Source organism: Xiphophorus hellerii, chromosome 2, assembly GCF_003331165.1.
Source record: "Xiphophorus hellerii strain 12219 chromosome 2, Xiphophorus_hellerii-4.1, whole genome shotgun sequence".
NCBI lineage: Eukaryota > Metazoa > Chordata > Actinopteri > Cyprinodontiformes > Poeciliidae > Xiphophorus > Xiphophorus hellerii.
In genome coordinates, this window is record NC_045673.1 from 24350513 (window position 1) to 24372490 (window position 21978).

Sequence of the window (21978 nt, forward strand, 5' to 3'; positions counted from 1 at the left end):
CAGCGTCCTGGCGGCGTTCAGTTTGTCACCTAATGCCGAGATCAACTCAAAACCTTCCGACGTATTGAGCACCCTGCTCTAACGAAGCACGAATAGTTCAGAAACAATACGAAATGGGAAAACAGCTATTTATTAACTGATTAGGTCCTGTTTTAGATTGTTCTTGAAAAACTAATCAATCACGGCTGATTAGTGGGTGCACTCACGGCTGCACAATCCACCCATTGATTTTTTAATTTTTTTTTTTTTTTTACAGCAGACAGCTGCTCCCCTCTCTTGCAGGTACTGCAGAATTACCCCAACTAAATCTTTTAGGAGTACACAGGACCCGACCGTACCCGGCTACTTTCACCCCCCCGCTTTCAATACATATGGCAGTGAATAAAAAGTAAGATTAGGAAAAAATTTTAACTGGAAATATTTCTTCTAAAAGGTTTGAGTTAGTGCCGAGATGGACCTCCGCTTACTTTGTTCGGAAATAATAGTGGTTTTAAAAGAAAATGTAAAACATTGTGCTGATTTTCGAAATTATTTTTAAGGCTTTAACAACAATTTTGTAAATAATAAAAAAAAAATGCTGAACGCAACCTGCTCAATTTCTTTAGTTGACAAAAAAAACCTCGACCAATGAATGTGTGCATACTGGACTCGTGACGCACGCTTGAGTTTACTTTTGACCAATCAAACTGGTGTTGTCATGGGTAACCAACCAATTAGATTTTGGAGGCGGAACAAATATTGAAGTAGCGCGAACGGTTAAGAACAGCTATGAGGAAAATGGCGATTGTGTAGTTTAGCTATGCGAGTAACGTCGTGTGGACTCTCTAAGCTGTCCGGAAAGGATCTTTTTTACGTTCCGGGGTGTCTGCTTTATAGCGCAGGCGTTACGTTATTTCCAAGAGAACCGTCAGAACATTCGTTAAGCGTCACGTCTGACTGAAGTTTGTACAGCCGTATCGTAACGTTGTTGTTTGCTAGCAGGTAGCTGTTATCGTGGAAACATGAAGTTAACCAAAACGACCCACTTTAAACTGAGGTAAAGTTATTGCATGAAATGAAAGAGCGGGTGTATCTGTACTTCTAACCCCGTGACGGCATTCTTGGTCAACATTTAACCAAAACGTACCAAGTTTTTTTATGCCGTTTTGCCATTTATTGACCTTACATTTAACAGCATGGCTCTGCACAACCTAGTGTTTGCTATCGATGTTGATTACGAAGATCACGCGTCAGACCATCCACTGGAGGTCCGAAACAACTTCGTGAGACGGGGAGTATTGTATATCCTGTTGCATTTCGGCTACAAATATGGATTTGAGAAAGTGCGCTGGGGTTATACGTTTTTCCAGGCAAAAGCTGGTCGCAGTGCCAGCGTCATATCGAGAGGATCCGACTTCAAGGAGCTGCGGCACAAAACATTCGAGGACTTTGAGCAAGAGCTTGAAGCGAGATTCGACGTGAAGGATAAAGCGTATCCTTCCCAACAGAAGCAACAGTCCAGTAAATCGGTTTCAGTTCAACACGCTCTTAGGGAAACTCTGCTGGACTTCCAGTGGGACAGACCGGACATCACTTCTCCGACTAAACTTTCACTCAGACCCAGGAAGTCAAGTCGTGTTACAGGGAAGGCCGGTGTGTCTCAAGAAAGCGAGTCTTCAAGCAGCGGGAAGAACATGGTGTTTGTGGTCTCACGGTGTCCCCGTTCGAGGGCTCATCTTTTGGACTACCTGTCTGCAAAAGACGGCGACCTGCCAGCAGATGTGACCGATTATATCCTGCCGAAGAGTCTTAACGACATGGTTGCCCAGCAACAAGTTGTTCTGCACTGGATTGACACCCGTCCACATGTTGAGGTAAGTTCAGAAACTGAGTGGCACTCCTGAAAAGTCGACCAGATTTTTTTATTTTTCATTAAGTCGATCAGATATCGATCAAAGATATTTTTAGTATTGTTAATTCAAAGATTTTTTTTTTATTAAGTCGATTAAAGATTCTTTCTTTTTTTTTTTTATTAAGTCAACCAAAAATTCACATACCATCATCAGGCACCGTCGTTTGAGAAAAATCTTAAATCAAGATTTAGATGCTGAAGTTTGAATTTGTGGTGGGTTTTCTGTAATTCACACACCATCAACAGTTGTAGTTATTTTCATAAAACCACAATAATTTTCATATTAATATCTCCTTTGAAAGTAGCAAAGAAACTAGAATTATCTTTTTGTTGCAATCAACGAGGCTCCATCAAAATTCTGTTTACACGTAGGCTTTAAGGGGTAAAAAAATAAATATATATATACAGACCTAAGCCTGTCACGATAAGAAATTTTTACCCGACAATAAATTGTCCCAGAACTTAATGCGATAAACCATAATATTGTTGTTTTGAGACAATTTTCGAGTAATATAATAGTAATTATGGAAGAATAATGCCAGGACACTTTCTCAGAGATCAATAAACGTTACATTTTATGATCATTTAAACATCGGAACTGGAAGACATTTTAAAAATCCAAAACGCATAAACAAAACAACAGAAACAACAAATAAAATGAATTCTGAAGTCTCTGTAGACAAAACTGTCTGTCAGAAAAGGAATAGTTCAGACCAAAGCACCAGACTGAAGGCTAGTTTTGGTAGAAAGAGACAGAAACGAGCAAAACGATAAATCAAGAAAATAAAAAATGCCGAGTTTGTTTTAGTGTATCTTGCGACTAATTGATTTATTGTTTACTGTGACAGGCCTGTACAGACCCATTGAATAATTTAGAATATTATTGCAAAGAAACATCATCACCAAAGTGAAACACATTTTATAGACGGATGTTTTTGAAACCATGTTTTCAGCATTAATTTCGAAACGTCCCTCTCCGCTCATCTCCTGTGGAACCTTTCGTCTCGTTTCAGGTCATGAGCTGTGAGGACAGCTTCAGTTTCGACAAGCTGTCTGCAGTTCTGGCCCAAACTGGCGGCAGAGTAATCCCCCTGGTGGCTCTGTTGAACCTCTGCTCCAATCACAACTCCGACCCGGGACTCAGGAGGGAATCCTCCCTGTTCAGCTCCAGCGTGGGCTTCCTGCTGTCGTCAGAGAGGCTGTACCGCCTGGCTTTTCCTGCCTCAGACGCCGTTCTACGATGGGATCACGGTACGTGGAAACGCAGGATGTTTTCCAAAACGTTCCAAAATATTGAGAATTATTGTAACTTGAGTCTTTTTTTTTCTTTTTTTTTAAAGTTCACTTTACCTGTAAATAGGTCTGGGAGATAAATCGATTTTAATGATTAGCTAAAGTCTGGATTTAAAAAAAAAAATTTTCCACCAAAGCATTCCTTGTATTCCCGGAGTTCAGAGTGATCTCAGCACACACACAAACTACCATCTTGTTCCACAAGTGTGTTTTTACAGCAGCTATTCATTTGGACCTTGAATTCAGGTCAACTCACAAAAGGGATGGCTGAAGTAAAAGGCAATTTTTGAAAGTAGTTTATTAAATTTGTAATTTCTTTTTAAGGGAAATGAATAAAAAAATTTAGAGATTTAATTTTTTATTTTTTTTTTTAAACTTTATTTTTATTCAATTTTTAAACATACAATTACATATAATCGAACATGAGGGCTAGGGCAGGTGGTATGAATTCACACTGATGGGCATTACAATGTTACAGATAGTTCGCTGTTTAAAATCACAAATGGTAAGCAACAAGGAAAACTCCCAGGTGTCTGTCCGAGTGATGTGGAGTCACAGACATCATCTGTTACACACCTTTGGCAATAAAATGATCCCATTTCTCCCAGAGTTTCTCTCCTTTCTCCTTCTTGAGCCGTATTGTAAAAGTCAACATTTCCATATCGTGGATCAGGTTTATAATATTCACAAGAAGCTTCAGAGTTGGAGGTCTAGGTTGGAGCCAACATTTAGTAATCGCTTTCTTGCTTGCAATCAAAAGTATCTTCAGCAAGTATACTTCCCCATTACTGAATCCCTCAGGAAGTATTCCGAGGTACATAACGGAAAATGAAAAGGCTAAAGTTATACCCAGGATTTCATAGATTACTCGATTAACATCCTTCCAGAAAGTCTTCAACACAGGACAATCCCAAAAAATATGAAAGCAGCCCGCAGAAACCACACCGCACTCCTCCAGCAACAGAGCTGTGAACCACCCAGCTTCGATCTTTGCTTTGGTGTAATAAAAAATCTGATTAGGTTCTTCCAGCCGAAATCGCGCCATGTTAAGGAATTTGTGGTAGACAGAGTGCTCCTCCAAATATGCATCCAAGCCTCAGGTAAAATTATTACGTCTGCTTCCTTTTCCCATCGTTGTCTAATATAATTAGTTGAGTTCTTATTCATAGATGTCAAGTTTCTGTAACATTTGCCGATGGTGCCTTTTGTATTTTTGCCAGCATATGAATCCATAAATCTTTGTAATATTCCTGGCTCTGTATCCAGGTCAAGGGTTTTGATTTCCTTCCTAAAGAAACTTCGGACCTGCAAATAACGGTAGAAATCTTCTCTGCCCACCTCATAAGTCCGGCACAAATCCTCAAATTTTGCTAACTCCCCATTTTTAATTATATTACAGAATGCAGTGATTCCCTGTTTCGCCCTTCTTCTATATTTGTGGTCTATCGATGCTGGGAGGAAACGCGGGTGGTACGCAGGCCAACTCAATACTCCTATCTGTTTGTGGAGATTAAACTTTTTAACCACCTCTGCCCACTTTTTCAAAGAGACATTCAAACATAAATTTTGTAGTTGGTATACCTGGGGCAGCCCATCCAGGCATCCCAGAACAGAGTGTATGGGGAAAGTCCAACAAAGAAAGCTCAATGTCTTTCCATTTAGCCTCATAGGCTGGATTACACCAGTACACCAGAGGTTTAATCTGGGCAGACATGTAATAATCCACCAGGCAAGGCAGGCCCATCCCGCCCTGATCCCCAGGCAGCTGCAGGGTCGAGTATCTTACTCTTGACCTTTTATTGCTTCATATAAACCTTGAAAAACGCTTATTCCACTCCCTAAATTGTTTTGCTGGAACCTCTACTGGAAGTGCTGCAAATATGTACAATAGTCTTGGAAGAACATTTATCTTTATTGTTCGGATTCTGCTGCCGAAGTCAAGGGGAAGCAGGCTCCACCTGTCCAGGTCCTCATATATTTTCTTATTTATTCGTTTATAATTAATTCATATAGAGATTTAATTTTTAAGCCATATAAGTTATTAACCGTCCCAAATATAAGCTGAAACAATCTTTTGTGTTGGTTTTCTCAAACATTACCATATGGAACACAAACAATACCAAACGTGTTGTGAAACACCTAAACAGATTTTACGTGATACAAATAAAGCATGTCTGCATATATTCATAAATAAACTTGCTGGTTTATTTTCTGCGTTGTTTTTCGCTAATCGTCACTAATCTAGGAAACGCGTCTCACAGCTGCCATGTTGTGTTGGAGCCGGTGTGCCGAGGCCAGCGTCTTCTGCAGGAGTCCGCAGAGGTGTACCTGAAGGGGGCGCTGCAGGGCTGGGACGCCTCATGCCTGACTCAAACTCCCACAGAGCCGTGGCTGCTTCAGCTCTCCAGCAGCAGTGACCAGGAAGCGGCTGCCTTCCTGCCTCTCTTCACACAGCTGTCCGCTCTTTCACTTCACATGGTGAGAGACCAGAGAGAAGCTGACATTTAACCACATGATGGTTTTTATGGAGATTATATAATAATGGAACTGTAAGGTTTTTTTTGAGGAGTAATATTTAAAGAGTCTCAAGTTTTAGATGAGCTGTCTCCCCATGTGAATATGTATCCTAGCATGTGACACGGATGTGATTCTGCAAATGCCAAGCGAAGACACAAATTCTCATGTGAAGCTTTCTTTTGTCATTAAACACAAAGATTATGCACAAGCAGTGTATCATCTATAAGCAGAGCATGGCTGCAGTTCTTGATTATTTTAGTAATCGATTAATCTGCTGACGAACCGGGGGATTGCACATTTTACAGATTTTTAATTTAACCTCTTAATCCTCTCCAACAAAATATTAAAAATACATTAAAAGATGCAAATAAGCAATTTTTTTAATATAAGAAAATAAATATTTAATTACCTAAAATGCAATGCGATGACATTCCTATAGAGAATCTGAATTGAGTGAAGCTAAAATTAGTTTTGGCTAAAACCTATTTATGGACAAAGATGTTTTTATCTTTAATTCAAAAAATTAAAATATTTCTTTGCACATTTGGTTTAATTACTGCTCTGAAGTTTTTTTCTTTTCACCAACTGGCCCTTTTTTGAGTCTGTATGCTCCAGTTAACTATTAATTGATTACTAAAATAACTTGTGATTGTTTCAATAATCAGTTAATCACAATTAATACGATTAATCGTCTCAACCCTAATGCTGTTTTTTGTCTTAGTCGGACCTCTGTAAGATGGAAATCGCTACGATGACGCGACAACAAAATACAGCATTGAAAGTTAAACAAGCTTGCTAAAATCCAGTCTAAACATTGCTTTTGTTTTTTTGTGCTGTAAGTTAATTACAGTTCAGTTTTTTCTCTCCCCCAGGTTAGTTCTAGCGCTAGCTCAAAGCAAGGGCACACCTTTTCCTTTTAATTTAGCTCTTAAAAAAAAAAAAAATCAGATCTGTCTTAAAAGCCGAGCTGCGGGGGGTTAAACCACAAAACGGAACCAAAAAACACAAACGGAATGAGATCATTTAACGCAGCACTGATGTTTAAGCAAAATAACTTTTCGTTTGGCCGTCTCCAATCTTTTCATTCCCTGCTTTAATTGTTTCCGCAGCTTGCTGAAGTCAGTCACAGTGGGCTGTCGTGTCCTGCCGTCTTCTCTCCGCTGTCCCACTCCACAGCTCTGCTCACCATTCTCCAGCCGATCGTCATTCAGCACGACCAGCTGCTGAAGACGAACATCTCCGCCCCCGTCGAAACGGAGACCTCCGCCGACCTGCCAGATGTGGTGAACAGCGTTCTGGGCGTGGTCTATGACATCATGAACCAGGACGGCGACGGGACCGACGGTAGGAATTAAAGGAAACTGAACCTGAAACAATTAATCGATTATTCAAATAATCGATTAATCACAATTGATTGATTATTCAAATAAGCATCAACTAATTTAGTAATTGATGAGTCCTTAACGGGAGTATACACACTCAGAGCAGTGACTAAACCAAAGCTGTTCAATAAAAAAAATCTACATTTTGCATTTAAGATTAAAATAAGAAAACAACCTCTGTCTCTAAACATGTTCTACCAGAACTCCTCAAGTAGCAGTTTTAGCCTCACCCAGTTCAAAGTCTTTAAATAAATCTCCTATTCAGCACCTTTTGCTATCCAATTATTATTCTGTTTATTCAAAAAAAATAATCAAAGTATCAGAATAGTAGAGAAATACTCTTTATTGTCTCAGCGGGCAAAGTTTATGTAATCGGGACCATGCATAATAACAAGGAAATTTATGAAAATAATAAGAGACTGTACAGTAAGGACAAATTTACAACACAAGACAAATGCTGTTGGTCTTTGGACCACTGAGCAACACTCAGTCCCAGGTAAGACTCCACTGACGGTTTCTGCAACATTCGTCGCGGATCTGTAGGGTTCATGTGTGCGTCAAGCCTCAGTTGTGAATCATTGTGCGTGTGCACGTTTTCCTTCCGCTCAACTTTCTATAAATATTCTATAACCTTTTAAAAAATATTCTAACTTTGTGAGACACTGAATTTTCTGTTTTCGTCATCGGTGAGTCGTAATCGTCAAAATAACAAGAAATAAAGGCTTAAAATATTTCACTCTGTGTAATGAATCTGTACGAGTAACAAATGGCTTTCTGGATGACACCAGTCAGTACTTTTTTTCTGAGCTTGGGAAATTGTCAAATATTTTTTGAAAAGTCCTCGTTTGATTTGTAGTTATGAAAGTGTTAATAGTTTTTGCTCAGTTCAGATAACTGCAGACGTTGGTACGTATTGTATGTTGTCTGAGAATCCGTCCCTGAAATGTAAATAACGTTGGCGTAGCAACATGTTTGTAATGTTAAGCTCAGTTTAAACGCCGTACGTAAATTAGCTTTTGTTTCTTGTAAAGATGAGATCCGGGACCCTCCTGCACCTGAGTGGGCTGCGCAGGAGCTGAGCCACAGGTCACCAACGACACACACCTTAGAGGCCTGGTTCCCACAGTCGGATCAGTCAGGAGTCAGCGCCAATTTAATGGAGTCAATAAGGTACAAGAGGAATTCTTATTTATTTATTTATTTATTTATTTATTTATTTGTTTTAATGCTGCTGCTGTTGTCGTAGGCTTTATTTTTTCAGTTGCATTTCTGGCAGTGGCGATGGACTGTCTGCCTAAAATGAAAACTCAATTTACATCACAACACAAATTGCACCACAAATTATGTTAAGGTGTCATCCTAGACTTTCCCTCTGCATATTTGGTACTTACAGGTTCCCAAAAAAAGGATTTTTGCTCATTATTGGTTGCTTTTTTAATTTGTACTGTTATAAACATACCTATCTGCTTAATATCATTTTGGTTTTTGAATTTTTTTTTATTTGCAGAAGCAGCTTCTGTGTGAAACAATGTTGCATTGTGAGGAGAGCATAAGAAAACATAAAAACAGACTTTAACAGCTTTAGCTTTTATGTAATGATAAAAAATAGAAACATTTTCCTGTAATTAACAAAATATTTTTTCATACAGCATTTTATAAATAACTTTGCTTTAACAAGAAATCTTGACCGATTTGTTAACACATGATCTGAATCTGCTTTGAAGGCGTTACAATCACTGGCTACGTTTCCATTCACCATATTGTTGCGCAATTTGACACTTCAAAAATAAATTTAGATGATTTTTTTTCACCGTATAGAAATTAGTGTATTTTGCAAAACTGCAGTGGAAACACTACTTTCCTATCACACGACTAACAGCCAGATGTTGCCACTGGTCCAAACTACGAAGACAACAGGAAGTAGTTGGAGGATGATGGTCTTTAATAACTTATCACACAAACAAAATGACTCGCGTGTGATTTTAATTGCGTTTCTTATTTAACGGAAACAGTGTAATTGCAAAATTGTGGGGTTTTTTTGTTGTTTTTTTTCCAACGTTAGTGAAATACCAACAAAGTTTTTTGCACATTTGTGACGGAAACGCAACTGATGTTGCACTTCATCTAGATTTACTGCCAGGTTTGGAACATGATGACATTGACGTGAAGAAAGGAGAAACAAGCATTTTCTTAAATGATTGTTTGCAGATTGCTCCACGCAGTACCCGATGAGGGATCGACTGACAATCTTTTTGAGGCTCAGCAGGATCTGGTCAGTGGTCTGTCTGAACTGTACCAGGAGTCGGTCAGCAAAAAGGGGAAGAAACGTACGCAAACTCCTTTTTTTTTAATATATATTATTATTCTTTCCACCTCCTACTCAAAATTCAACTACTTTAAAATCCAAAGCCATTTTTAAAGGGTATTTTTGTCCTACATTCACCTTTTACGGTTCTTTTCCGTCTTTTTTTTTTTTTAAACCTCCTTTTCTTTGTTTCTTTGCCCTGCAGGAGGCGCCCACCGTACGCCGGTGAAGCAGAAGATGAAGACAATGAGTCGCTCGCTGCAGATGCTGAACGTGGCACGGCTGAACGTGAAAGCTCAGAAGAGTCAGAGCGAGGCCGAGCCGCCGGGCGCCGACAGAGCCGGGAAGAGACGGCTAAGTGACAGGAACAAACCCGCAGCGGCGAGCGCGCTCAGTAAGTTAAACTTCTAAATAGTTTGTTGCTATGTGCTTGAATAACACATTTCATATTAACTTTTGCTGCTTTGTTTTCTGCTTCTCAGGTTTTTCTAGTGAGAAAGAGCTGCTGTGCCACTTGAAGGCCTGTTACGACAAGACGGTAGCAGAGACAGACTCGTCTCTCCTGACCAGCGCTCAGCAGCTTCTCAACGCCGTAAAAACATTTCTGACTGCAGAATCAGACTGGGAGGTGACGCAATGTGTTTTTGGTTGTTGTTGTTGTTTACCTTATAAAGATTTGTTTTCATTGCAGACCAGGGCTGGGTGATGGATAAATTTTATTGAGCTTTTGAAGATGTCATTTTTGGAAAATCTGGATTTATTTTCACCATTAAGCTCTTTGGGTTTTCATATTTCATAGAGATGTCAGGGCGGCCATCTTGTTTTTATTTTGGTTTGGAGTTCTGGTCAATTTTATGACTAAGGGTCAGGCTAAGATGTTTTAGTTTTTATTTATAAAAATAAAATTATAATTTTACCAGAATAAAGTCGTAATTTTATGAGAACTGCAACATAAAAAAATAACAATGGAATAAATGGAGGAATACTGAGCAACTTGTGAAGTTATTGTTTAGTATAATTTTTTACAGATAATACTTCACCTTTTTGCACATCAGCCTCAAATTATCATCAGTAGCAGAACTTTGAAATTATTGTGTCTGCTACTAAATGGATCATGCCAGATCCAGATAACTCCATCAAAGCAGTTTTTCTCATTAGAGCGACTTTTTATTTTATTTATAAGTCATTTTTCTGGTAAAGTTGTGTCAATTCTTCTAGTCTCAGAACTATATTCACGTAATTAAAGAAAAATTCTCATAGCCGGGTTCTGATTCTTGTCGTTGATTGAAATAAAAGCCACTTTTGAGAACTTTTCCTGTCATTTGTAATTACATTTTTAGGGAGAAAAAAAATTGGTCAACATTGGATCTGGTCATTTCATTTCCAAACCATATCGCCCAACTCTACTGCAAAATCTTTAAGATTCTCCAGTTGTTGAAATTTCACAATTGATCGAAGTTGTTCTGTCCTTTATACTTTTTCATTAACTTTAAAAAAAAAAAAAAAATCCAGTTTCACTTGCCTCAAAATGAACATTGTCTAATGTAAACGTCACTTTAAAGTTTCCCACTCTCCATGTAGTAAATAATATGTTTATTCAAAATGAGGAAATGATTACAAAGTCAAAGATGGTGCATAAATATCATGATATGAAGGCAAAATTAGGTAAACATAGCTGAGATTAAGTTCATTCTATAACCACATCGTCTCATCTGTAGGAAAAGGCGTCTTTGCTTGTGGAACAGCACCTCATGAAGACCGGCAAATCGATCCGCCAGCTGCACCCCGCCGCTGACGACGCTAATAGCAAAGTCAGAGAGTGAGTGATCGATTCACTTCATGAACCGATTCCTCCTCATCTCTCTGTTCTCGTGCCGTATCTGGATCGTTTAGCTCCAACTAATCCGACTAATCGAACCGATCTAGGTGCCAACTGCAAGTGATGCTACGGCTGGAGCTGTGCAGACGTGTCGCTTCCAAACAATCCCGCTTGGATGCAGATCGGATGGCAGAGGAGGTAAAAGGGTCAACATTCCCATCGATAGAACTGTCTTGTGTTTTTCCTCTAGTTTTAATATGTTTTGTCTTTTGTCAGGCGGCGGAAATGCTCAGAATAATCTCGTTGACAAAAGACCCGGCGTGCCTAGCAAGGTTTCTTCAGGACGAAGTCCTTCCAGGGTAAGTGTGCACCTCTACCTCCAAGACGGGCGTTCTTTACGGTGGCCCAAAAGGGTCAAGAAAATGCAAGAAAACCCCCCCCAGCAACAGACATTATGGGAGACTTGTTAGCTTAGCTTCTGTTTTAGCATAGTTTCCATTGTGGCTTTTGTCTGTTACCTTGTAGCTTCTGCATTTTGTTGACCTTTCTGGGCCACCGTAGTTCTTTGGGTAGTTCATGACTTTTTCTCCATTTCATTTATTTTTTATTTCATTCACTATATAATGAATATGAATAGTTTATGTAACAACAAAAATCATGTAAAAATTAACAAAAAGAAGCGCAAACTTCTGCCAGCTATTCACATAAAAATAAAATTAGCTATTTCGCTCAAAAGAGCTTACTCAACTTACTCGGCGCCGTTTTGCAATTTAGATTGTTTTATCTCGCTGTCAAGATTGTTCCAGAAACTGACACTTTCGCTCACACTTTTTTTGTATAATGATGAACAGAAATAAATACTTGAAACGTGTCACTCGGTTTGTCATAAAACTGTTTATTTTTTTTTTGTATATAAATTTGTACATCTCGGTTTGAATTAAAATTTTTGAATATATAGTTTGAGGTAACCCTCACCAAACCCACCAAACCAAAACACCAAATTTACCTTTAGTACATGAAAATTTTTTTATTTTCTTCTTTTTTCCTTTTAGTTTCCAACAGTCCTAGAGGAGAAGAAGCGCCATATTTAAATGCTTCTCAAGAACTAAGAACAAAAGTGTTGTTTCTCCATCCTGACAGCTTCCTGACTGCTGTTCCGAAAGTGCTTGCAGACGTTTACAACAGCCTGGGCACTCAGCTCCCTGACGCCCTGGTGGCCGTTCTGCCTGCTGACTTCTTCAGCGATGACTCTGTTGCCAAGGACAGCATCTCTCCCTCTGCCTCCTCGCATGCCGTCTCGGCACAGAGCCTCGTCTCTGACGACGGCTTGCATGACCTGCGGAACCGTTCGGCCAACAAGAGGAGGCGGGTTTTTGCAAAAAATGCTCCAAGAAATTGGGAAAATAATGAAAGGAGTGTTGTAAAATTAACAGCGTTGCTGTTGTTTTTATTATTATTTGTTTTATTTTTTTTTAAAACAAACATATGGTAAACCTTCAGGGTTCAATATATGTTTTATAACTCGCTTTAATTTGTTTTCTGTGCAGGAGTGGGATGTTGACTCGACATCGCAGCATGACTGAATCCACACAGAGTCTTCGTCAAATACAGCTGCCCAAGAAGAACACAAGAGCAGTTAGTTCCTTTTTTTTTATTAATTAATTCTTTTTAGATTTCATTTTTCACACAGAGCCAAGTGGATTTGGATTTCTTTCCCCCGTAGTAATAAACACAAGGTTTCCCACAGTGTATGATCAGCCTGGTGGGCCACTGGGCTTTACTTGCTCCCCCACCAGGCTGAGCGTTGTTTGTTTATTATTATAGGTTTTTTTAAAAAAGAGTTTATTCCAGTAACAGAGATGGCAGAAACGTTTTAAAAAATGTCTTTAGTGAAACAGTAACAACTTCAGCAACTAAAGTGACAAGTCACGGATCAAAAAAATTTGGACACTTTAATTAGGATGAAACAACTGAAGTGCAAACAAATGATTTTTATTATATTATTTTTCCCTCCCCTCCAGGGGGTCTTTTGTGGGCTCTAGTGTCCCTTATATGAAAGTAGGCTGGAGGACGGGGGAAAGACATGCGGCAAATGTCGCCAGGTCCGGGAATCGAACCCGCGACAGCCTCGTTGAGGACTCAAGGCCTTCAAACGTGGGTCGCGCTATTCCCTACGCCACCACAGCACGCCCCAAACAATTTATATTTATTTTAATTGCATTTTTCATGTTTGTCTTTTCTTGAAACTTTTTAGTTGGTGTTTAGGTGTTGTTAATGTGATGTCTTCCAACAGCACATGTCATATTTTCAATTTTCCTGTTAACTTTTTAACTCAAAGACACGGTGAGCCACTGGACCACCGGGCTTAGCAAGTTTTCTGAAACGGCTTCATTTAATAACTGCATTCTCTGTTTACTTGTGTTGCCTCTAACATTTAAAATGCTTCGATTTTCTGAAAAACAAAAGTGTGAGAAACATGCAAAAATAGGAAGCGAGGAACACTTTTTTTCACACCAATGCAAGTTCAAAACTGGTTGAAAACAAATGAATGAGCGAAGAAGTAATTGACACATTAATTCTCGATGAGCCAAGCACTTAATTCAAACTGATTTTTTTCCCTCCTCAGTCCAAAATGAAGATCTCCACTGCTGTGGAGAAGCCTGCAGAAGTACAGCAACCTCAGAAACAACAAACACAAGGTATGTGTAGAAAAATTAAAGTAGCGCTGTCGGGATCAGACTAGAGGATGCAAAAAGTTTTTCCTCACTTTATACTATGAAGAACATCCCACGACTCATCATCTTGTCACAAAAAAACTGATTACCATCCAGACCCTTTGCTTCCCCTCAGTTTATAAGCTTTCTGCGCACTTCAGAAACGACCAAGTAAGATTGTACAGTGTTGACTCTGATTCTATTCTATTGCAGCATCCGGTGGATGCTTGAGTTTGTACATCAGATTAATAAACTGGATTCTGTCAGCCGACATCTGCTGTTATGGATTGAAACACCAACCTGACCACCTTAGCACTTTTTTTACGTCCTAAAACTTTTATGCTGCTTTAAGCAACTGCCACCAAATTATCAAATTACTTGTGCGTATTTACAAATGCGCGCAAAGCTTTGTCGATATTCCGAAAAACAACAATTTTGACAATTGTGCGGTTTCCGTTAAATATGAGACGCAATTAAAATCACATGTGATTTAGTTTGTTCACGCGATAATCATCCTCCAACTACTTCCTGTCGTCTTCATTGTGGATTCCACCAGCGGCAATATTGGGTTGTTGATCATGTCTGGTGCAAAAAAAAGTTGTTCGCATTGCAGTTTTGCGAAATAAACCAATTTCAATATAGCCCAAGGGCAAAGAAAAAAAACACAATTTCTTTGAAATTGATTTTTCCATTATTTTCAAAATGTCAAATTGCTAAGTATGTGTTCAAAGGAAATGCAGCTACAGGCATAGAGAGGTTAGTTACTTGGTCCGTAAGTAGACTATTGCATGCAGTGACATTGCGACAGAGCTAATTTTGCAATTTGTTGTGAAGCCCTGCCTAAGTAAAGTATCAAAGCTTCTCAACATACATTTATCGGTCCACAGAGGTGACCAAAGTAAGAAGAAATCTCTTCAACCAAAAGATTGTTTCGCCTTCCACGAAAAGGAGACTACCAAGGAGCCAGTCTGTCTCTGCTGTGGAAGGACTGAAACGGAAGCGTCCTCTTGAATCTGAAGGTAATTTGGTCAATCGCATGAAATGCGCAGTGTTTTCCATTATTTGGCTGCGCTACTTGGTATTCAGATTTCTGAGATTGAACCAAAAAAAAAAATCATTTTTTTAAAATTACTGTATTTATAACAATATATTAACAGGTTTTTTTTTTTTTTTTCAGAAAAGCACAAACTTCTCACAAAGAAGGTGTGTGAGACGCCTCTCCACAAGCAGGTGTCCAGTCGCCTCTTACAGCGGCTGAAAGCAGGGAGGTATGTTTCAGTCATTCTCCTGTTATTTCTGGTATGACAATTTTATTACCTGAACCTAACTGCATCCATGTGCAAATGAGCAATATTTGGTTCAGTTAATTAATTATTTTTCACAGGAAATCTGACCATAAAGGGGAGTGCATAGTAGAAGAGTCACCAGTAAAACCATCCGAAGGTAATTTTAAATGACATTTATCTACATCACATAATAATTTATGTATGTGAATTAAGCTCTTCTTTTCAGAAAAAATTAAATATATATATATATATATATATATATATATTTAATTCAATAATCTGGGACACAATTTGTTATATGAATGAATAAATGGAACTAAATTCAATGTTACCTTTCTTTTTAAAGTTCATAGAAATCCACCAACCTCAGTTTTAGGCTGACTTTTTTATCTCTAAAACTTAAAACTGCTGGTACCGATTGTTGATAACTATAAGTAACGTCACTAACAATTTTATTTTGATCGTTTATTATTTGAAAATCTCTGTCTTCTTGGTTTCACCTCGATTCCTTTGTGTACCTCTTAAGTTGTACTTGAGTTTATCGGGCAGAAAGCATTCTGATATAGAGTTAAATCATAATTGTAAGTATTTTATTTGGAAGATACTAGCTTAATACAATGTAAACATGATTTTAAACCACAAAATGTCATTTTCTTTTCTTTGTGATTTTCTCAGACCTGAGAAGGAGCCCCAGATTAAAGAAATTCGCTAGAAGACACTCGAGCATTTTCTACTCAAGTTCTCAGCCTCGCTCCAGGAACCTAGAGAAAGCTCTTTCTTCATCTCAGCTTCCACTCAGCGACAGCAAAATCTGTAGCGTTAATGTGAAAACAGTCCAGTCGCCCTTGCGCCTTCTGTTCGGCGCGGCCGAGTCTCCCAGTGACCAGTTTGGTGAAACCAGAGTCACCCGGTCTCTGTTGTCCTCAGACTCCAGTGTTTTTGAGGTAATTTATCCTAATTCATACCCAAATATCTCACACTTTGAATACTTTGGCTTTTCATTATTGAAGGATTTTGCCAGAATTGAACTAAAGTAACATCCTTAACAAGTCTTAAATTCACATATCTAAAGTTAAGGCCTTCAGGTCTCTTAAATCTGTCATTTTTTTCTTTCTTTTTTTTAAAAGTAAGTTGACCTTCAATACGTTACTCACAGGTCTTAAATTTTGACAATGACGGGATTATTTAATCTCATATTTTTGATGTCCCCCCCACCCCCACAATTCTTTTCTGTCTGGAAAAGTCTGAGTCACACATACGCATTTTTCTTATGTTCTGTGACTCTAGATAGCTAAAGCTACTGCTAGGCAGCTGCTAATATTCACTTGCTAGCTAGCTACGTGCAAATTTCTTGTCAGTTGTCTGGATGAAGTGTGTAAATTTCTGTAGAGATATAGGTCTTAAATGGTCTTAAAGTCTAAAATTTAAGGTGGTGAAACTTGTAAAAACAATGAATAAAATCTGAAGCCTTTAATTAAATATCTTCTAAGAAGCACAAATTCTATTATGTACTAATTTTACAGTACTATATCTTTTGCAAGATGCCTGACTTGTTTCCTGTCAGAAACTAAATTCTTAGTTGAATGAAAGTAATTTTAAGTGCAAATCTGGCAGAGATATGAATCATTTGAAATCATAATTCGTGCTGAACAACTGACATTTCCATCACTTATATGATGTTTTTGTTGTATGTTTAGAGCCCAAACAAAACGCCATCAAAATCACCCAAGAGACGTGGAAGAAATCTATCTCCTAAGACGCCCAGAACACCCCAGACCCAGCTATCATCTAAAATACAAGTTTCTACGGTTGCAGAAAGTCCTGTAGCTGATTCTTCTGGACTTAGTAGTATTGTGAAGATCAGTCCTCTGAAAACTCCAGGTAAAGAGTCCATCTTTGTAAATACACCAAGTAAACAAAGTCCTGTTCGGAGTCCTTTAAAGGGCATTCTTAGGACTCCAGTCAAAGCTTCTGGATTATCTAATCTTAACAGCCCGTTATCCAAGACTCCCAAGAAGAGTGTCACATGGTCTCCCTCTCCTCAGAAATGTACAGTGGAGGCAGACCTTGCAACTTTTAAAGTCCCCAAGTCACCAAGTACAACTCCTCTAAACTCTCTGAGACAAATGAAGACTCCCAGCAAGCTCCACAGTCCAGAACAAAGCACTAACGCTAAAAGAGACATTTTTAAGACCCCGGATAAGATCTGCCAAGTAAGCCTGGTACGGCTGTCCGAACAAGACTTATTGACTCCAGAAAAGATTCTGAGATCTTCGATATGTAGCACAACTGAAAATGGGACGGTTCGTCTGGAAATGACCCCTACGCCGCTCCTGGCATCCTCAACCCAACATAATTCACCTCAGCTCAAAAGCAGAACTAAAGCAAAGATTCCCAGTCCCGTTCATCAAATGATCACTCGCTCCGGACGAACCCCGAGGAAAGAGCCAAACACCGAATCCCCCATTGAGGTGGCATACCCACCGCCTGAGGGGGATAGACTTCCAAATAGTTCATCAGAGGAGCAGATTGAAACGTCTCAGTCCTCCGAACCCGACTCCAGTCTCCACACTGAATCGCAGACTTCTCACTGTAACTCCACAACCACAGATGATGACAGTTTGGACATCGTCGACGCTACGGTTGTCAAGACTCAGTTTAACCAGGGTATAAAGATGAGCATTAGTTTCTCAAGGAAGCCTAGTGTGTCTAGTCCTGACTGTCCTGCGAGGACGGCTTCCCCTGTGCCACCCCAGAACACCCCGGCGCGCAGCTATGGCTTCCGCCAAACCCCTGACCGTCAGCAGAGGGAGGCCGCTGCTCGTTTGGGGTACGGAAACGACTCCCCTCGATTCTCTACTCCCAGAAGCTTGGCGAGATCCAAGAAATCCTCACTCGCGCCAAACCCTCTCAGCTACCAAGTGGAACTGGAAATGCAGACGTCGGGACTTCCGAAACTCAAAATTAAACGGACAGATTCCATGAATGCGGACGACATTTCTTCTGGGGGTGCTTCTCAACCGGACGCACAGAGCCCTTTGGTCGGCACTAAGCCTCTCGTGGAAAGCCCCCTGACCTTAATGGCCAAACACAAAGACGCCGCTTGTTGCTCGTCATCTCTCTGCACTCATGTCACTCCAGCCAAGTGTACTCCAGGAAAAGGCAGCAGCGTCCAGACGTACATCTGCCAGTCCTACACGCCTACGCAACACTCTCCGGTGGCAGTAGCATTGGCAGACATCATCCCTCTCACCCCTTCGCCGCAGAGCGTGGGTAAAGTAACCCCAGACAACCTGAACAGCTGGCCGCGCAGGAAGAGGCCTCAACTCGAGGCCTTTGGAGGCAAAGACCGGGTCCCGAAAGGGGAGCCGCGGCTGGAGGAGCTGCTGGAGGAGGCCGAGCTCGGAGTCAGTCGCCTGCAGGACATCGAAGACACCGAAGAACCCTTGAGCAGCGCAGCAGAAAAAGAGTTGCGCTCAGTGGCAGCAAAGGTGCCGCCTCTTTCCCCCATGGAGGATTTGTATTGGATGACCAAGCTGGCTGAAGGGACAAGCAGTGCTGATTCAGCTGAAATCATCTGGGCGTGTGAAACTGGAAACATTAAGTCAAGTAAGCAATATCTTTAAACAGTTTGTAGAATGAATGTATGTGTTAGATATTTAAGATTTAAATATTTTTGTATATGCATTAAAACTAGACTTTTAGATTTTAGGTCTAGCAATAATTCAGAAGAGTATAGAGTAGGGTTGGGCAATATGGACTTAGAATTTTATTGTGATATTTTGTGGTACTATTGTGATAACAAAAAGAAACAAAATTATTTTATATATCAAGTCATGAGAACTTTTTTTTCTTCTATATTCAAATGTTTTGATATTTACCAACATCCATCAATTCATCTGTTTGCCCATCATCCACCCATTCTCTCTGTTCATCCATCCGTTCATCGGGTTCTTCATCATCCATCCTTCTCTCCTGTGAATGGCTTTTATAGGTATACTAACACTGGTCAGTGCTGAGATAAATAAATTTATACTAAAGTTGTTATATTTATACTTAAAAAAAACTCTAAAAGAAAAATTAAAATTAAAGTCTGGTAGAGTTAGGAGTTTTCAAATAAAACATGAGTTTTCTTTGCCTCAGACTGAGGTCATGCTGGGGCAAAGAAAGTCAGCCGGAACGTGGAAGATCAAGGTCTACAGCAGCCTGGTTGTGTGATAAAGCATGATTGTGTGCAAAATCAGCTCTAGCGTGGTTGTTAAAGTTAACTATCGCAGTAAAGTTGTTTCCAGGTCGTCTGTTGAGCGAGGAGTAGCGTAGCATTAGCATTGCCATCACTATGACGCGGGGCCTTCCCACTGCGTTGGTCATTGAGATTATAAAGCAGTGGTGCAGATGTGATACCCACGGTCGTAGAGATGTGGTGGGACGTCTCGCTCCACCACATCGGATGTGAAAGTGGTCCGAGAGACTCGTACTAGAGAAAGTTGTTGCTTTCAGGATCATCATGGAAAGACATTCCTGACTTGTAGGATTTTTTGGGGGGAGGGAAATCCAAGAGAGCATGTCAGGGATGTGGAAAATATCAAAGATATTTGTGTTTGGTGAGTAGCAAATGGCATAGCAGCATCATGAGTCCATTAAATCTGGGGTATGGAACTTTTATAAGAAGAAAAATTTAAGTTTCTCACAAATTTGTTAAAACTGTCACAATGTCATGACGGATTGTCTTTGTATAAAAGATAGCTCCTCCACCTCCTTCCTGAGCTACTATTGTTGTCTGAGGAAGACCAAAAGCAACTAATTAGAGCCAGGAGGAGGGCCTTAGCGCTGTCGGTCATGTTTGTGGACGAGATGCTGAATTTGCTATTGGCGAAGAAACAACTTACTGTCAGAGGAAGACTGTTTGTCCGCAGTCATCGGTGGCCATGCTCACTAGCCTTAGCATTCATAAGAGGCTCAGTTGGGGTGAACCAGCTGTCGCAAAAAGAAAGAGGGTTGGGTGTGAGCAGCATTTGCGTGAGTATGTTTGACAGCGCTAAGACCCTCCTCTTGGCTCTGATTGGTTGATTCTGACTGAGCTGTGGTTTTCTGTAGTTGCCATAGGGAGAATGGGGGGAAGGGGTCAAATTTATTTCTTTTTCACAGATTAGCTACCTCACAATATACTGTCATGACATAGTGACAGTTTTTAATAAATATTAATAAATATGTAAAGGTATTTTTTTAATAAGTTACGTACCCCAGCTTTAACACTGCAGGAAGTTTTGTGAATTCTCTGCAGCCCAGTCAGGTTCTGATATGTTCTTGTTTGTGAGGAGAGATGAATGGCCTTCCTCACTCTAGGTTGAGTTTAGCAGCTGCCAAAGGGACTTCTGAATGAAATTAGCTAACTCAGACACATTTATGTTATATGATGTTCATTAATATGCTCCGTCGTTTTGAAATCCAGTGTAAACAGAATTGAATCAATGTCGTTTTGGACATTTACAGTGAGTTACCTCTAACAAATGACTAAAACTGTACTTTTTTTTTATGTACGCCCTTAATTAAGAGTAAATTAAAAGAATATCTGTCAGAACAGTGGTACATATTAGCATTTTGGGGTAACAAGGTCAGCTATTACTTTGGGTTTTAAGCTTTTAATATGAACGTGATGACAAACATTGTGACGGTACACAGAGAAAAGCTTTGTTTGTTTCAACCTGCTGTTGCAGCGAGGTCGAATTTCATTCATTCACCCGCTTGTGTTTGGTCCTCTCCTGGCAGCAGCGACTCCTCCCAGTCGGAAGGGGAGAAAACCAGTAACGCCGAGCGGCATCTTGGCCCTCACTCAGTCTCCGCTGCTGTTTAAGGGCAAAACGGGCTCCACCCGTAAGAAAGCACCAGATTTTAAAGGTAATGCTTAAACACGCGACGTATCTGTGCGAGCATCTTGTTGTAGGTCAACTCATCCCGCTTTATTTTTTTTCCCTGAATTTTCCAGACGAAGCCTCATCTGGGAAAACAGATCGTGAGCCGGAGCCATCTCCTTTCAGCCACTCCCAGCCAACGAGGCACTCCAACACGGGGAAGACCTACAGCAGGAAGAGACTACTCCACTAAGATAAATGACATATAAAGCTTCAGCAATAAGACCGTCTGTTTTTTGTTTTGTACTGTGAAGCCGTGAACCTTTTCGTGGCATGTGTGAAAGGTCGGCTAACCTCCACCGGAAAGCTGCTTTTGTTCAATCAGAACCACTTCAGAGTTCAAAGGTTGTTTAAAATTTCCCACCGATATTGATGGGATCAAATTTTTTTTCTCTCTGTTTTACAATCAAGTCAGATCCTGTTCTTATCCGTTTAGTATTGTTTATTTATTAATTTCTCCTTTTCTTTTTTTTTTTTAGCTGTTCTTTTCAGTAAAAATGGATTTTCTGAAATCTTGTAAATACGTTAAATGTTGACAAATTCTTCTATGAATAAACAGTTTTTCTTAACCATTTGAAAGTGATTGAAAAGCAGGAAGTCCAAACCCCCTAGCAGCGACTTGCTGAAAACTGAATTGGCTTTTGTTGTGCCTCGCGCCATAAATGTTACTTTAAGAAGTTTATCAGCGCCGCCCGTACATCAGTGCCCATCTGGCTTCAAAGATCAGCTTGGTAAATCAAACACACCCTTTTTTTTTGTCTTTTTCAATGCCACACTGCAGCCCAGCTACATCTGAAACTCTTTTCCTTTCACTGCCTGTGATTTGACTAAACCATTTGGTCCTGTAGCTTTTGAAGCA

General features: G+C 39.8%; 1 protein-coding gene and 1 long non-coding RNA gene across 3 annotated transcripts; one reads left to right on the top strand and one right to left on the bottom strand.

The window, feature by feature from the left end:
* The first annotated feature begins 738 nt into the window (after positions 1 to 738).
* On the top strand, positions 739 to 21688 carry ticrr (TopBP1-interacting, checkpoint, and replication regulator). 2 transcript variants are annotated; one of them, XM_032550514.1, is made up of 21 exons: positions 739 to 1853; positions 2905 to 3142; positions 5430 to 5662; positions 6811 to 7045; positions 8115 to 8253; positions 9292 to 9410; positions 9594 to 9782; positions 9871 to 10016; positions 11107 to 11207; positions 11315 to 11405; positions 11484 to 11566; positions 12348 to 12572; positions 12755 to 12842; positions 13834 to 13906; positions 14809 to 14940; positions 15099 to 15189; positions 15306 to 15364; positions 15883 to 16151; positions 16905 to 18816; positions 20977 to 21105; positions 21194 to 21688. In XM_032550514.1, the coding sequence occupies exons 1-21, from the start codon at positions 1176 to 1178 to the stop codon at positions 21310 to 21312; spliced, it is 5349 nt and encodes a 1782-aa protein (XP_032406405.1). In that variant the 5' UTR covers positions 739 to 1175; the 3' UTR covers positions 21313 to 21688. The 2 variants fall into 2 exon arrangements, with proteins under 2 accessions (XP_032406405.1, XP_032406413.1); XM_032550522.1 differs by having other exon boundaries at positions 20980 to 21105.
* Positions 4812 to 17777, bottom strand: LOC116711142 (uncharacterized). The gene is made up of 3 exons (XR_004337169.1): positions 17766 to 17777; positions 6919 to 6924; positions 4812 to 5153 (listed from the first exon to the last, which is right to left on the bottom strand). It is a non-coding gene; the product is annotated as an uncharacterized LOC116711142 (long non-coding RNA).
* Positions 21689 to 21978: the final 290 nt, after the last annotated feature.

What these genes read in the sequence shown, in the direction of transcription:
- ticrr (XM_032550514.1), top strand. Translation starts at nt 1,176, where the DNA reads ATGGCTCTGCACAACCTAGTGTTTGCTATCGATGTTGATTACGAAGAT. An exon ending in CTGCAGAATCAGACTGGGAG is followed by an intron (nt 10,017 to 11,106) that starts GTGACGCAATGT and finishes TCTCATCTGTAG; the next exon opens with GAAAAGGCGTCTTTGCTTGT. An exon ending in AACTGGAAACATTAAGTCAA is followed by an intron (nt 18,817 to 20,976) that starts GTAAGCAATATC and finishes CTCTCCTGGCAG; the next exon opens with CAGCGACTCCTCCCAGTCGG.